General features: G+C 38.9%; 1 protein-coding gene across 2 annotated transcripts in view; it reads left to right on the top strand.

Moving 5' to 3' along the window:
- Positions 1–15,529, top strand: part of ME1 (malic enzyme 1) — a 188,113-nt gene that overhangs the window by 93,804 nt on the left and 78,780 nt on the right. For both annotated transcript variants that reach the window (XM_075498284.1, XM_075498283.1), the window contains one exon: positions 12,869–12,972. In XM_075498284.1, coding sequence (XP_075354399.1) covers positions 12,869–12,972 — 104 coding nt within the window. The remainder of the gene's footprint in view (positions 1–12,868; positions 12,973–15,529) is intronic.

The following is a 15,529-nucleotide window of genomic DNA, read 5'->3' as shown; positions in this document are numbered from 1 at the left end:
TCAGTGTTTGCATTCTTCTTGTAACCATCCAGCCTTTCTATGTTGCCTGTGTACTAAACCCAAATCTAGACTTTTCTAGTATACCAACATAGGCAGCAATATTTTTGCCTGTTCTCTTTTATCTTTCCCATACTTAAGATTCAATGGAATGGACAATTATAATCTTGTGTTTGAATTATTAGTCTTGAGAATCTGGGGCCCTGTCACCAAACTAGGTAAGCTCAGAATGACTGAGTGTCGTGGTTTAGCCCCAGCCAGCAACTAAGCCCCACACAGCCGCTCGCTCACTCCCCCCCGGTGGGATGGGTGAGAGAATCGGAAGACTAAAAGTGAGAAAACTCGTGGGTTGAGATAAAGACAGTTTAATAGGTAAAGCAAAAGCTGCGCACGCAAGCAAAGCAAAACAAGGAATCCATTCACTCCTTCCCATGGGCAGGCAGGTGCTCAGCCATCTCCAGGAAAGCAGGGCTCCATCACGCGTAACGGTTACTTGGGAAGATGAACGCCATCACTCCGAATGTCCCCCCCTTCCTTCTTCTTCCCCAGCTTTATATACTGAGCATGATGTCATGTGGTATGGAATAGCCCTTTGGCCAGTTTGGATCAGCTGTCCTGGCTGTGTCCCCTCCCAGCTTCTTCTGCACCTGGCAGAGCACGGGAAGCTGAAAAGTCCTTGACTAGTGCAGCAACAACTAAAACATCTCTGTATTATCAACACTGTTTTCAGCACAAATCCAAAACATAGCTCCACACCAGTCACTGTAAAGAAAATTAACTCTATCTCAGCTGAAACCAGGACACTGAGAAAGAGATGTGGAGCTTGAGAGTCATCTGAACCTGAGCTAATCATCCTAGGCTAATTTTATGAAGAGGATCAGATGCTTCTTCTTGTAGAGGAGCTGTCTCAAATTGGTCAGGTGAATTGTGTTTTAAAACTATCTTTTTTTTGTCTGTTGACTATAAAAAGAACTTAGATTAACTTAGATATTGAAATATCCAGTATGGGTTCTTAAGTTAGATAACATGAATTCACACTCAGTTTGCACTTCACTTGCCTTTCTCTGCGTCTGACATGTTGCTGTGTGGCTCAGGAGGCTTCTACAGAGACTAAAACTTGTTTTTGAACTTATGTCAGCCTCTTGTTAAACAAACTCTTTGTGTCTTTGAGAAATGCTATTCTACTGCTTAGTGCGTGAGAAGACTTCAGCAATTGTCTGTTGCTTTTGATCCATTGTCATCCTTTAAACTTTGCCATTTTGGCTAGGAATATATGGTATTCTTTTTCTGAGACTGTTCATTTATTTTTATGAAATATGCTATTTATGAATATTTCTTTTGTGAAATACTCTATTTCATTAGACCATGGAAAATGTGATGAAGCCCAGTGGTGCTTCAGATTTTCACATTTACCAAACAGCATATCAACAATGATTTTTAACACCTGAGAAGCTGAAGAGGAGAGGGCTTTAGCAGAAAGCACATAAATGGTGACATGGGATTTAAGTCTCAGTTTCAGCTGACATTAGAAAGGACAAGCTGTGTACCGATGTTACCAGCAGTTATGTCAATCCATTTCATTTCTTCTTACTTCACTTTTCAGCACAAGGGGATATATAAAAGAGGGCAGAAATGAATATCTGGATATGCTTATTTTGGATAGCATGCATGAATATCCATAGACCAAACTCATGGCAGACTTTATTTCAAGATACATTAGACATTTCCAACTCTTCATACTCAGAAGACAGCAACGGATAGTATTTGTTTTGGTTGGCTTCCATTCTTTCCGAAATAGTAACTGCTAGCTATCTGCCTCCTCAGCAATTTGACAGGCAGTGGAGAAGACAAGAGAGGGAATGAGCCATAAATATAGCTATTATCACAAAATGTGGGATCAGATGCATCATTTGTGCCTCCACGGAAGTCGGCCTAGTGTCTGGGACAAAACATGTCACCTGTTGACCATAAAGGTGCTCTTACAAATGTTGGCCTTGCACTACTTGCAGGTCTACTTTGTGCACAGAACTACTTTTCCCTTTTTTCTTCTGGTGCTAAGGCAGATATATAGTCAACAGCTGAGATGCCAGCGCCGAAATAGCATCACCAGACTTGTTAAATAATTGCCAGTCAGTCAAAGGGACGTTGTTGATGTGACTTGTTTATGTAGGAAGAGACCCAACCCATTTGGCTCTAGTAAAGAAAATGGCTGAGTGTCAGCACAGGAGATAGGGATGTCAGGGTCAAAGATATTTTGGTGAAGGGCCATGTGGGAGTAGCTTATGGAAGTAAATTAAATAAATAGACATAAGTTTAATAGAACTGAGAAGAGGCCGCAACAAGTGATGGAGGTTTATAGTTACACGTGAATGAAAAAAAAAAAAACCAAAACAAAATATCAGAACTGTTGAGATAGAAATGAGATGTAACGATAACATAGAACAAGATTTTCAGTTTTGTAAATGGTTTATCTGTTGATATGTTAAAATTCTGTTCAGTTAACTATGTGATGGACTCAAGACACAGTTTGTGTGCTGTCAGAATGTGTGAGCTGATGAAATATTAGCAAAATCCTTTTTATTAACAGAATATTGAAGATGAATGAAAATGAGATCTTTAAGACTTTTTTTTAAGTTTGTTATCTTTGTTGTCTACCAGATGAAGGAAAATTATTAAGATGGCATTTTTCTGAATATTATTACTTAATAGCAAAACTTTATTGATGTCCTCTTCAAAAGAATAAGTTTTCGCTCTTCTCTGATATACTTTGGTGGTTTCTTTGATCCCCCCCCCCCCCCCCCCCCCCCCCCCCCCCGCCTTTTTTGGTCTGGTTTCAAAAGCTGGAGATGACTCCTTACATTCAGACATTTCAGCTGCCTGTCCTAAACAAAATTTGGAAATGTTAAGTGGATGAAAATAAAGGGAGTGATGTGTGTTTGTTGCTTTGCAAAAATGGTATAGGAAAGTTTGATTTCTTCAAAGTGGTTGAACCACCTCAAGCAGCTATATCTTGTCATACTCTCTTGATTAAGCTGAAAAAGATAATTCATTAAGATAGCTACAGTCCTGGTAATTTTGCAGGAAAAAAAAGAAAAGAAAAATATCTCCAATGTCTATAAAACGTTTCACTGAGGCTAGACTTGTTTTTCGGGTACTATTTTGGCCCTTCTTAAATATTGTTGTTTGGCCAACTTCTGTGATTCTTTTATAGGCACTTACTGCTGGACCCTCAAGTAGGGTCCAGCATGTCGTCCCTCATGTTTTTTGAGAGCAATAAACTCTGAAAGTTTGGTTGTGGTAATCTATTTCTATAGCTTCCAGTTCCCATTATCCCTCAGCTATATTTTAAAATGTAGCATGGAGGGTATTGTTAAATGTTTCTTGATGTATGGCAGGACATGCAGATTGAGATTTTAGCCATGTAGCTGCTGGGGTTCATGAAGAAGAAATGATAGTTGTTAACTGTATGGGGGCTGTTGAATTTCAGTTGTGTAGGAGCTTAATGGTTAGTCCGAGCCTTTTCTGGGCTGCACTAAAAGCTTTTATAGAAAGTAGATATCAGGGGGTTTAGGAGATTTCTTGTTAGGTGGTCTGAAAATTATATGAATAAAATACAAGGGACTTGTCAGATTTCTTTGCTTTCTGATTATTATTTGTATGTTAAAATATTAATGACTATATGCAGCATAATCTGCTGAAGTCCTAAACGATGTCGGATTCTTCAGGACTATTGTTTTCTCAATAGGCAAATGATTAAGTTTTTCAAGAAATGCCACTGGCATGCAGACAACCATTTGTTTTCAGTTTTACTGTATAAAAGAGTTATGCATCCTAAAATTGCGTCTGATGAAATGTTGCTCCGAAACCATGGTTCTGAGCGTCTTCCAAGTTCCAACTCAAATTACAGGCTTTTGTGGAATTGGCATTGTCCCTATCCCTGCAGACAGATGTTAACATTAGAAGAGTTCTCTGAGACTGTTAAACATAATGCAGAGTGTTTATCTTGCTGTTTATTTTATTTTTCCTAAAATACACAATGAATTAGGCCTCTCTGATTGATCTCCTTACTAGGTTCGCTAGATACGGTTCTGGCAGTGGATCATGGATGCGTGCTAGCCTTAGTGCAGCAGTACCACCCCAGACATTGTGGTGATGCTCTTTTGTTGCAAAATCATTTGCAACCTCTTAAGAGGAAGAGGCAGAAAGCAGTATTCAATGGGACTAATGTGTTATGTCTAAGGAAGAGAGAAAAACTTGTAGGGAGAGGAGCAGGCTGTTGCCTGAGCTCTGTGAGTGGGAAACTGCACTTTTCAGGGGTTGTCAGAATTGCCCAGAATGGAGTTTTCTCATGGCTGGTTGAGAATTCCGGACTGGTGACTCCTTCAAAGGGCTTCCTCAGCCTAGGGCGTCCTTCAGCCACTCTTGACTTTATCCTGTTACATGAGAGATGAGGGGTTTTTTTATTTCCTCTTATTTAATTTATAAAGCTCTTTAGAAAGGTGATTGTCAAGCTGAGGAACTGGGGGAGTTTTTTAGCTTAGTAGCACAACCAGAAAATATGCATTGAAATAATACCTATAACTATTTATGTGCAATCACATATTTCTGTCTACAGAGAAAAAGACAGGATATAGATGATGATGAAGAGGAAGAAGAGTTAGAAGACCTTTGGTGATCTTTACTTAAATTTATCTAGGGTCCTTCAGGCAATAAATAAGGACAAAATAAAAATTTCAGGGAGGTTTTGTGCTGGCTGTCCCTACAAATTTTCAGACGTCTGTTGGGAGATGTAAAGTCAGCATTTTTTAAGAGTTTTGCAGTAAAGAACAAATGAAATTATTGAAGTGTGTTACTGTAGATATATTGCTTGTTGCCACTTGGTGCTCATCCCTGGAATGCAGCTGCCCCTGTATTCCACCCATAGTGACAGTGCCCTGTTTGTAGAAAGCATGCCATTATTTTCAGATTGGCACAAGTCACACAGAAAATGGATCATTCTATACTATTTCTTTTGCATAAATTAAGGAAATGCCAAGATTAGAAATTGTTTCCCCTCCCCCTTCCTCCTAGGAATCAAGTGCCTTAGTAATGACCTGCTTGGCATAGCTGCTACTTGGTGTAGAAGTTAATTAAATGTAGATTTAAAAGACAGACCTGATACGTCTGTGTGGTGGTGGTACACAAGCACGGTACTAGGAAAAGAACTCTAGTGCTATAAACAAGGACTTTATGAACTTTAGTTTTGAAGCTGACGTTCAGTTAACAGAAGATGTTGGCACAGTTATGTATTTACAATTGAAAAACTCTTAGTTTTTCATTTTTCTAGTATGAAAAATTGACTAACTTGCTAGCTTTGAAGGCAGGGGATTTTTTTCTTCAATTACAATACCTTCATAAACAAGATCTAATCCAGTCCGGAGGAAAATGTCTGCTTTTCTCCTTATGGACAGTGCACAGCTTGTGCTGCAGATTCAGTGATGGCAGTTCTATGATATTTGCTTCTAATAGTTTTTAGAAGTTAAGCTGATTGGAAAGAGTCAAAGTAGGCTGTTTTACCTGAAGAAAGTTCCAACGGCACTTAAATTTCAGGGAAAGACCTTTTTTTTTTTTTTTTTTTTTTTTTTTTTCCTTTATCTCTTGTCTAGCAAAGATGCAGTCTGGGGTATGCTTCACTGCTGAGCTGTACTCCCAGGTCTTTCCTAATTTCAAACTGCCATAAAGAACAAGGTGTACAGAGCAGTTTTAGCTAGATTCTCCGTTAATTTTACTGCAAGAATTTTTTTTAATAGCTATGGAAATTTGCTGGAAAAGCTCAATCATTTTTGTGTGAATCTCTCATACTGTGTACTGGAAAGGTGAGCAGGTGGAACAAAAGCCTAATTGCTCTGAAAAAGATATCATTCATCTGATGCCTGATATATTACTGCTTTTAAAAAAATTTAATTTTTGCTGTTCAGTATGAAGCATGGCAAAATATACAGTTAGCATAGCTATACTCTGTGTTAGGTGTAATTTTTAGACCCAATCCAGAAGAGAAGGTCAGGTGTCCCTGTGAATTCTACATTGCTGGGAATGGAAAAGTCAGCCTAGAAAGGAACTTCCTTAGGCATGTGCATCATTGATGGGCACCTGGCTGTACTGGTATTGTGAGTTTCAGGTGCTTGGAAATCTTGAATTACACCTAAAAATCATGAGAGAAACTTTTGATTTGTAAAAAATGTATTTTATAATTTCCAGTATTTTGGAGGTAAGCTGAGTGACTCAGATGTACCTCACAGACTCAAGCCAGAAGGCAACTCTGCTACCCGCCCCTGCACCATCAACAGCCCTTGAGCTTTTCACCCATCGCTTGATTCCACAGACTGACTCGTGGACACAAACACCAACGCATTGCATGACTCAGAGCAAACAGCACAGCAGCCTCTTGAAAAATCAGGTGCATCTTGCCTCTTGCTGCAGCAACTTTTTCTCTTTGGATGCTCACGTGGCTTCCGCTATTTTGTGTATTTTACGTATGTTTGTAAATGTTACCCTTAGGGGGCTGAACGGTCTTTAGCTTTGCATGCTCATGCAAGGGAATGAGTTTGACCTCCTGGGAGAGCCCTTCTGGTACCCATGACAGGGGAAGGAGGGATGCAGGCGGAGCGTGCCGTGCGAGGGGGCCGGAGGGATGGCGCCTGCTCGGCACGCAGCCCGCCGTCTGCCCGCAGCCCTCGCACACTGGGGCCTTTATTCGGTGCCACATACATGTGCCGGAAGCAGCCCACAGAATGTCCTTGGCACAGCCTGGCTTTGTGCAGTCTCTTGCTTGGGGACAGGCTGTGGTAATTTCATAGCGTTACAAGATTCCTTCATGAAGCATTCTTTCCAGCCCTTAGAGTGATTTTTATTTTGTTGTTAAATTAAAGTTCGCTGGAGCTGACAATTTTTCAGCTGGGTAAATCTGTCTGGATGCGTGGGAAATAACTAGAATATAAGCAACGGGGTTCAGTGTGCAATCAAAGCTACAACTGGTAATTCCTCTTCAGGTCAAGAAATGAGTAAGCTTTCTGAGAAGAAAGCAAGCAAAGGATGTCAAGGTCAAATTGACAGATAAACAACCTGATGAAAGGAAAGAATGACTTGGATTGGATAAGTCAAGCCTGTCTTTAAGGAGAAATAACTGAAAACTGGGTAGCTGTGCAAATCTATAGGATCACTACGCACATATAGAAGAGAAAATATTCTCTATTTTTTTTAGCACAATCTTAGATTATTTTAAACAGAATTTGAAATACTGTAACTTCTTTTCTGTTACATTAGGATATTGCTTCATCAGAGTATTAATCAATATTTATATTTTGAACTGTCTCAAAAGTGCATAATATTCTTTGCTATTATTTTTTTTCCACATAAATTGTTCCCTTCAAGCACTGTATTTAAGATTTATGTCAAAGGAACATTATGAATGTATTATCTTTTAAATTCTTGACTATCGCAGGTCTAGAATTTTGTCTGGACAGACAATGGACCAGTGATGTTTTTCAGTGGACCAGTTTTCAGCGATGTTTTTAGGGTTACAGATGGGAAAATGTTAATTATAGTACAACTGTTGTGTGCATACGCAATATCTTTGTCTCTCAAGTACTGGCAACCACTTGGGTTTGGCAAGACTAGCACAGTTGGGCTCAACTTTTTAAATTCATGTCCAATGTGTGAGGTTTTTTCTGCTTTATTTATACCTAGAATGACCCATCATGATACCCATTTTTTGGCTGCCTATTTTGGGATCTTTTGTGACATCCTCTCCTATGGGGGATCCCCTGGAGGAAACTGAGGTGCAGAGAGAGGTGATGCTCTGTATGCCAGTACCTGTCTGATGGGGATGTCTGGATAAAGTGCTAGCTGAGACTCCCAAAGATGAGGTCTCCTTCTTTTGGGGAGAAACAGAGGGTAAGGCCCCTTTTTTCTTGTGCAAGAGGCCCCTTGCAGTTTGCAAATGTGTTGACAAAGGTCTAGTCTTTAGATAGGAGGGGCCATGATCTCTTCTTAGTAAGTATGTCATGGCGCCAGTGTAGTTCAAAGAAAACAAAATTTTATAAAATCTTTAGCTCTCTGATTACGAAACTTCTTTTTGCAAAGTATTCTACACCCTCAAACCCAATTAGCATCAATGTTACTTGCAGCATTCAGCACATCCGAAATTCAGTTAGCATTTGGAAACACAGAATCTGTTACACATTTTAAGGGCATCATCCTGTATTTCAGACTTCAAAATAAGCTTATGCAAAGAAAAAAAAGGCTTCCTGGTCTAATATAAATTGAAATCTTATGCATTCTTCCTAATGCCATAAAAAGCACTTTGCAGCTGTAAGCAGTTCTTGCAGGACAGAAAATTGTGATTCAGCATGTTAGTGCTCACAAACCAAAAATTTAAATGAACGCAGATTGATTACTGGGTAATTAGTATTGCTAGAAGCTGAAGTTAAGTCCAAAACGTTGATGTTTTTTCTGACTGGCTAACTCTTTTATTGGAAAGTTTCACATCGAGTGAAATTTCAATCTTGTGGAACAAAAAAAAAAGTTTGAAATGTCCAGCTCCTGGAGAACAGAAATTCCCCTGTGCTCACCAGCCCTTCCCCAACCTGTGAAAACTGAGACAAGAAGTTGTTTACAGAAAGAATTTACAGTGTATTAATGGAAGAAAATATTAACACTTGAAAAAGCAGCAGCATTCCCCCTTTTTTTTTGGTAACTGTGTGCCCTGTTAGACCAATCATACTCTGAAATGTGTCTTATTTCTGGCATGTGGCATGTTTTTGGCTTCTGATGTCCCATACAAATGTAGTTCTCCTTTAATTTTATAACTGTGGCTCTAATGCAAATCGTTTCCCATTGTAGAACTGCTGGAGGGTTTTGGCATTTTAACGGCATGGGGGGAGTTGCTGCTCTGAAGCATTACCGTACACCAAAGACTTTCTAGGTGGCACTGAGAGGTTCTGAACACTCTCTGCTGCCATCTTGGTGAGTGGAAAGGCTCAGTGTCTTGCAGTTCTTTACCTCCAATTTTCCATGAAGCTGCTCACTAAAATGCGTATCTGTTCCAAAGAAACGTCTCGGTGCCAAGTTTGAGAATAGATGACATTTCAGCATGTTTGTTCTCAACTGATGAAATATATGTGTGCAATTTTCTGTTTCTTTCTGCTTTGGCTTTTGTAGTTAAATTAGAGCCAGGTGCACAGCTCAAGCCTCGCTTGAACTTTGATGGTTTGCTGATCTCTATACTATAAGTGTGCACAAGTAAGATGGTATAAACGGCTTGCCTTTTTCTTAAAACCCCAAAGGTCATTACAGTTTTAATACGCTCAGGTGGTGCTTCAAAGAACTCTTTGTTATTTTACACAGCTAATTCTAAGTAGATCTACACGATATTTCCAGTACCAGAACCTCAATTAAGCCCTTTATTCTTGTAAAACCTAATTTCTATTAAAGCTTGAATGTACCACATTGCTAAACCTGAATGTTTTAGAACTTTTTTATTTAGCCTTAGAGTAAGTGTGTCTAAAAATAAACCAGCGTCAGCTTTTTCAGTATCATTTAATATGCATAACAAACCCACTAACCTGAAAAAAACAGAGTTGTGTTTTGGAGGAGATTCGATTTCCAAAAGAACAAAGTTTAAGCTTTGACAACAAGCTGGGAAACAAAAGAAACCCAAGTCATTGAGGTAAAGTACCTAATCATCATGTCAGCTTGACATACTCGATTGTAGGATGGAACTTTCTTTTCGGTAATCTGTTTTGAAAGCCATGAAATAGTCGATAGCAAATGTTAATCTCTCAAGATGTGTGAACCCTCTAAAAAAACCAACCACCATGGACCCGGTTTGCATGGTGTTGACCTGAATAAGGGGATAATGTGCTCAAGCAGCTTATTCATTCTTCAGTGCCCTTTGGAAGGGGAGCGGCTCCACAATGGTTTGCCACGCAGGGCTCAGACGTGACCACTGTTCTTTTCACTTGCTGAATGTTTCATTCTTTTGTCTCCGCCCCGGGTTTCTTCATACGTTGTTCCAAACAAGACTATAAAGGAACTTTTTGGGGCTATTTCTTGTCGAACTGTAACGTTTGTGAAGCAGAATGCACTGAGCTGTAAAGGAATTTTGAACTCTGGGTATATAGCTGGCCAAGCTTTTCATCAGAAATGTGTTGCTGAATTAATTGTCTTTGCTTGTGAGACTTCCCAGCCTGGAAGTTTAAACATACACCAGAAATATTGTATTAATTCTTTTAAATATTCCACATTAAATTTTGGCATCAGAGATACGTGAATAAATTCATGTAGCGGTCTTAAAAATGGAGCTGTTTCTGAGTTCTGAGTGTAGAACTATAGATTTAAATGTTCACAGGTGTGAAAGATGCAAAAGTGGCAAAAGGAGTATAAGAGCCTATGTTTCAAGGCAGACCCACGGCTTGTTTAGCACTTTTTAAACAGCGTAACTGTGAATTCCTATGTCTCTTGAACTTTCACAGAACCACTGCCCAATTTAAGCTGGGTTCTTGAAGGAATCAGCATGACTCAGTCTGGCCACAAAGTGTTTTGGAAACATGTCTTCAGAATCTAAAAAATAAAGGGATGAAAGATTTTTTTTTTTTTTTTTTTTTTTCATGTTAAGCATTGTTTTACAAAATGAGAAAACAGACGTTGTTTAATAAAAAGCTTGTGGAAGTATGTTAAAAGAGCAAACCAATTTAGGAAGAAGCGTTACGGGAGTTAGAAAGGGGGTAAGTTACTTACGCTGAATTGGACCGTGGAGCATACGATATGCTTGCACAGGACGTGGAGTAGCAGAAGCCTACTGGCATGGAAAGCTGCGGCAGTGGGATTTTAGAAATGGGACTGGTGTTTCTGAGTCTTACTGCGATGCTCCTGACAGAGGCTCCTGCCGCTCAGCAGTTCTGCTTTCCAACCTCGCATGCTCAGTCTGGTGGGAAGCACGAGGCAACTCCCACAGGGTTTCCAAACTTGTCTTAAGATTTCACATTGCTAAACAGTTTGCACTTCCTGTGAATTTATCTCCCAGAGGAATAAAATTATCCTTGATTTGTCAGATTTTCCTGAGGTTATTTTAAATAACTAGGGAAACTCAAAATGGAAATGAAAAAATAATTCCAGAAATAGTTCTTGACTACAAAATTGGAAATGATTATATAAAAAAAAGAAGAGCATACAAAAGAGAAAATTACTTTGGAAGGTACCTGACATCAAGCTCTTGCCAGTTTTTCCTGCAGTGTCTGGAAGAGGTATATAATTATGATTTTGATTTTGCTGCTAGAACACCTAGAATAATGTAAATACACAGGTAAAATTATTTCAGGCAAAGTATATGCTACTTAAACATGAACGCTACATAGAATTGATGAAGGGAACAAATAAAATGCTTACAATGTAATGACTTCGCTTTCATTTACAAATTTTAATTTTGATCTTTATTTGTTCTCCAACTCAAACAGTTGAACTAACAACTTCTGAAAGTCTGTAAGTACTGTATTAGAAATAGTTGTTTTGAAATGGTGGCGAATTTAGCAACAATTTTAGAAAAATCAGCTTTTAATCCTGCTGAATTTTTGTATTGATTTTTTTAAACGTTCTAATCTGATATCTTTAATTTTTTATGGAAGTGGAGAGAAAAGTGAGGGAGAGATAAACACCTCCATCTGTAGGTCTGCATCAGGATACTCCAAGGGGAGGCAGAATACCGCCCAAAGGTTTTAGGTTTCTTACTGATTCAAATCAGTCTCCAACTGGGGCTTGTGACCCGAAGGATCTTTCAGTTCTACAACGTAGAAGAGCTGTGAAGGGAATTTAAGCACTTTTCTAAAATACAGAAATCAGATTTCTGATTCCCAGCCTGAAGCAGGCTGAGCAAGCTTTCCAGCCTTGTAACTTCCAACCTTGTTATACGTTGAACACTCTCTCCTGGAAGGAGAGGTGGTCTGTATTTTTCTTTATGATGTTCTCGTAATTGAAGCTGGTGTACAAGTTTCTGCAGCCGTGTTGGTTTTGCAAATTGTTTTTGGATGAAAAATGTTTAGTGAAGCTCCTGACCGATTCTGCAAGCTGTTTGGGCATGTGTGGGAGGATTGCACGCTAGATACAATGGAGAAATAAGCTGCTTCATTTTCAGAGGCCTGTGAAAAATAACAGCAAAGAGTGTCTTTATATCAGAGTTCCTGGGAGAGCTAGTGAAAGTGTTGAGACTGGAGAATTGCTGTAGCTGGAGTGAATTGTCAAAAGTGATTGCAAAACACTTTGAGCACATTTAGTAATTTGTAAGTTATAATTTGGAAATACATCAGACCAAAACAAGACTTCCTAGTAGCTTGGAAGGGAAAGGTCAAAGGCTTGGTTATGTTTTGGCATATTGAATTTTAGAAAGCAGCACATTTTCTGAATGTCAGCTCATCAACACAGTTGAAATGATGAACTCTGGGAGAGATTTGTGAAACATGATGATAAAAGTAAAGGAAATGGCTTTTTTAAAATGTCAGAGCACTGTCAGGATGTAAAGGAAAAAGACAAAAGTACTAACTAAAGCTTTAAAACATACTTTTGGAACCTGACTTCCCAGAATAAACTTTTACTTTTTCACTTGGAAACAATACACTTCCTTTGAGACTAGGGTATCCCTTTTCCTTGATACAAAAGGGTGTTTCTTTAATCTCTTTGTTGTGTTTCTTCAGTCTTTATATAGAGGTGGATAAATGGGTATGTACTTCATATGCTTGGCTTAATCCTCAAACACTGTATTGTTGTCCCCTTCTTATTAACTTAGAGTGTACTAGTGTAACTTGCTCATGTAATAGTTCAATTTTTTTTTTTTTTTCAACAGGCATTGCTGAAAGATCCTTTGTATATTGGGCTGAGACACAAGAGAATCAGAGGTCAAGCCTACGATGATCTTCTTGATGAATTCATGGAAGCTGTGACTTCAAGGTATGTGATATATCTGTGCTATTCATTGGTGAATTCCCCTGTGAACTTCATCTTGGGAGAAATAAAGTTCAGTAGCTTATGAAAGGAAGACAGAGTTGTTAGGTTCCTGATAATTTTTATTTTGAGCATAGTATTTTATAAGTTTGTAACTGCCTGAGCTACTTGCCTTTAATATTGCAGTTTTATGAATTCACTGCATGAGTGGTAAAAGTCATCTCGAGATGAGTGAACTAGTTTTTCAAACTTCTTTTTCAAGATTTGGATTGTTAAGTATTTGCCTAATGATTTTCTATGCCTAGCGCTGTGCCTACGTGATTTTCTGTCTCTGTGATTTCATATGTGAGATGTCAGCAGCCTGAAAGAAGCTATCATACTTGGCAACCCCTGCCTCTGCCTCCACCAAAACCACGACAGGACTAAGCTTTCAATGTTTTGGTTTTAAATGTCATGGTATGGACCTATACCAAGTCAGCTCTTTCTCTTGCTTCTTTTTTCCTATACAGAAAGTAGTTAAATTTATTATTAGACCAGATGCATAAAATAGTTCTTCTCGCATGTCAAATAACACGTTTGCTCATATTTTCCTTGTTTGTTAAAATATTTGGAGTTGTAGCCCTGCATTCAATGTGTGTACCTAAAATAGCCCAAGTGCCAGGATCCTTAGCAGAATGTGTTTTCTGCATCTGCATCCCAAAGCTGGGGCTAAGCTGTGGGACCTGGAAATACTTTCCAGCTCCTCAGTCTTGGCTTGTGCCCCATCTGTGTTTTGACTCCATGTTGGGACCTTACCTGGACGTGCACAACCTCTGTTCTTCCTGCCCTGGTTCCTGTGCAAAAGAAACTTGGGCAAGCAGGTAGTAATAATTTCCATGCCTGAAGTACATATTCCTTCATATATTACTATACTCTTCCCCCGTCACCCCCAGTTGGCTGACACTCCCTTGCTCGTAATCTTGCTATGGAAGTTGCTGGTTTGGCTCTACCCTGTAATGTGTTTGCTCCTCTTCTGAGTATTCCCTTTCACATAAAACTGATGCATTTTCACCTTCCTAATAGAAGGCTCAGAGCATTAGAAATTGCTCTGTGGACCACGTTTTGAGAATCTCTAAATGCATTCCCTAACTCACCTTTTTTTTAAAATGAACCACAGTTTTTCATACTGAAGGAAATCATCAGAGTCAAGCAGAAGATTATCTCAATAAAGTTTGAAGGTCTGGTTGACATGCTCTTTTTACTTAAACATCTTTAAAACTCTATAATTTTAGCAATTTTGAGCAATTTTTGTGTTTGCTTGACCTTCTGAAAGATCACTTCATTCTCAGCTAAATCTGTCATGGTCTACAATGGTGTCATTTATTTCATGTTTAAAGTGGAGCACTTACAAATTACAATTCAAACTTTGTGTGGTTTACTTGTGAATTGTTTTGGCTGTAATGTGACATCTATATTGATTATGACACTCATTTGCTAAGGTGAAGGGAAAAGTGATGTAGTTAAGTCAAAATCAAGTCCATTTGCTCAATAATTTAATATGTTCCTAAATTCAAATTTGTGTTTAGTGTGCCGCTGGCAGACTCAGCACTTGCAGCTGATTCTGGTGTGGTGGGTCTGGCTCTTAAAGACGCAGGTCATGATTTGCTTTATTGTGTATTACTTGCCCTTGCCAGCCATTGTGGTGATCTAGGTAATTGTATACTTTGGTTAAATGCTAGTTATCTTTTCCTTGTGAAAGCTTCTCTTATGTTTTTCCTCTTTTCACTTTCCTTAGCCTTCTGCTGGCTGTTTCACAGAGGCAGTATTTGCTTCGCTAATCTTAGATGCATGTTTGATCTGTTACATTTTGGGTTAGTTATTGCCATGGTACTCCAGAAAAGGCTTTCTTACTTAGCATTGGCTAATCAATTCGGAGAATGGGAGAAGTTCTGGGGAAATCTGTTGTCATGTTTTCAGTACCATGGAGTATTCATCTCCAAGACATACATAACCATGAACTTCGTAAAGCACGAGGCTGTCATGTATTTTCCATAAGCCAAATTTAAAGACAGGCTTTTAAGGTGATGACAAATATTTTCAAGTTGGAAAACTGTGTTAAATACCTATTTTACATCTTTTTCACCCTCATCATTCTCCAGAGAAGCCAAATGCTAACAGAAGTGAGCGCCAGGTTTTAGCAGCGCTGCCTGGGACCGAGCAGGAGTAGGCAGCTGTACAGGGCAGTGCACTTCGCACAGGCTTTTCTTTGGCTTCCAGGGGATCTTCCCAGACATGCACTTCATCTTGATCGATTGCTAAATTTTGAAAACCTAGATTTTTATAAGCTAATGCAGCATCATTTATAGTGTTTCAGGTTGAAACGTCACCTTTATGCAGTAAGTGCTGTGATGTGTAATAAAGAAAATGCTTTACAAAAAAGCGTGTATATGAAGGTATAGTTTCATCAACTACAGTACTTTCCTCTTCTTGGCCTCCACTGCTATTCACCCCCAAAAAGTTCTTATGAAACAAAACTATTTATGAAAGAGTCAGGATTTAAAAAAACCCCACAACTTAAACCATC

This window comes from Mycteria americana, chromosome 3, assembly GCF_035582795.1.
Source record: "Mycteria americana isolate JAX WOST 10 ecotype Jacksonville Zoo and Gardens chromosome 3, USCA_MyAme_1.0, whole genome shotgun sequence".
NCBI classification, from domain to species: Eukaryota; Metazoa; Chordata; class Aves; order Ciconiiformes; family Ciconiidae; genus Mycteria; species Mycteria americana.
This window is presented reverse-complemented; position numbering and strand designations above follow the sequence as displayed.